Genomic DNA, 1,003 nt, shown 5'->3' on the forward strand with positions numbered 1-1,003 from the left:
TTTTTGTTTAGACGTTTTAGTAGACTTGCTATACCTAGTTTATGTACGCAAACGAGTCCTACGTTTTGGGTCATTTATCACAGGTATTAAAAATTCGTGTGCGCAATCGAGTTGTACATTTGTACGCAAACGAGTCGCAAAAAAGGTTAAATGTACGCAAACGGGTATCGCCCATTCATTTTAATTCTAATACTTATCTAATGTTTTTCGATAATGCCATGCTAAAATATCGATACTAAGTTCTGAAGGCAGTGGCGCCATTTGAGTTTTATAATAGAGGTGCCAAAATTTAAGCAGGCCAATTTTTTTTTCGTCAGGCCACTTTTTTTTTTTATAAAATAGTAAATATAGATATCATATTATCATCGTTTGTGTGCAAGTTACTTGTATGAGGTTAAATTATTGAAGGGTATATTTTAATGAATTAAAATTATTCATTAATAATTTATTTGCCTTTTGGTATGGATCTAAAAATATTTAGTATATGTAGGTACCTACATTTAATCAACACAATTTATTCCAAATAAAATTAATAAATTAATACATTTATTAACATATTATAGTAAATAATACCATACAATATAAATTAATATTTTAAATTAATTATACTATTCTAGCTTATACCTTCTAGTTTTTAGTTTAGAAAATACATCTACTGCTTTGTCTAAATCTATTTTGTTAGCATCTTCTTTTTCTACCGCTATGACCATTAAATCGCTTAATCGTTTGTCACCCATTGAAGATCTAAGATAAGATTTCACTCTTTTGAGTGAAGAAAAAAAATCTTTCATTTGATGCAGTACTCACTGGAAGAGTGTTTATAATTTGAAGTATCTTCAAAGTTTCTGAAAATGCTGCTGGTAGTTTTTTGAGTGTATCAATAATTGAATTTAAATCTGGTTGAATAATATTTTTTTGTTGAAGCAATGATTTTGCAGAAGTAAATTCAGATGGAATTTTTAATACATTAATTTTAAAATATTTATAATGATTTAAAAAAATT

At 27.0% G+C, this 1,003-nt stretch overlaps 1 protein-coding gene across 1 annotated transcript in view; it reads left to right on the forward strand.

Moving 5' to 3' along the window:
• The window catches only part of LOC112603164, a 1,538-nt gene extending 785 nt beyond the window's left edge, over positions 1 to 753 (forward strand). Inside the window, exon 2 of the mRNA XM_025351616.1 lies at positions 632 to 753. Within this exon, the coding sequence (XP_025207401.1) occupies positions 632 to 753 (122 nt within the window). The remainder of the gene's footprint in view (positions 1 to 631) is intronic.
• Positions 754 to 1,003: the final 250 nt, after the last annotated feature.

The sequence above is a fragment of the Melanaphis sacchari genome, unplaced genomic scaffold, assembly GCF_002803265.2.
Source record: "Melanaphis sacchari strain LSU unplaced genomic scaffold, SCAv2.0 Contig990_pilon_pilon, whole genome shotgun sequence".
NCBI classification, from domain to species: domain Eukaryota; kingdom Metazoa; phylum Arthropoda; class Insecta; order Hemiptera; family Aphididae; genus Melanaphis; species Melanaphis sacchari.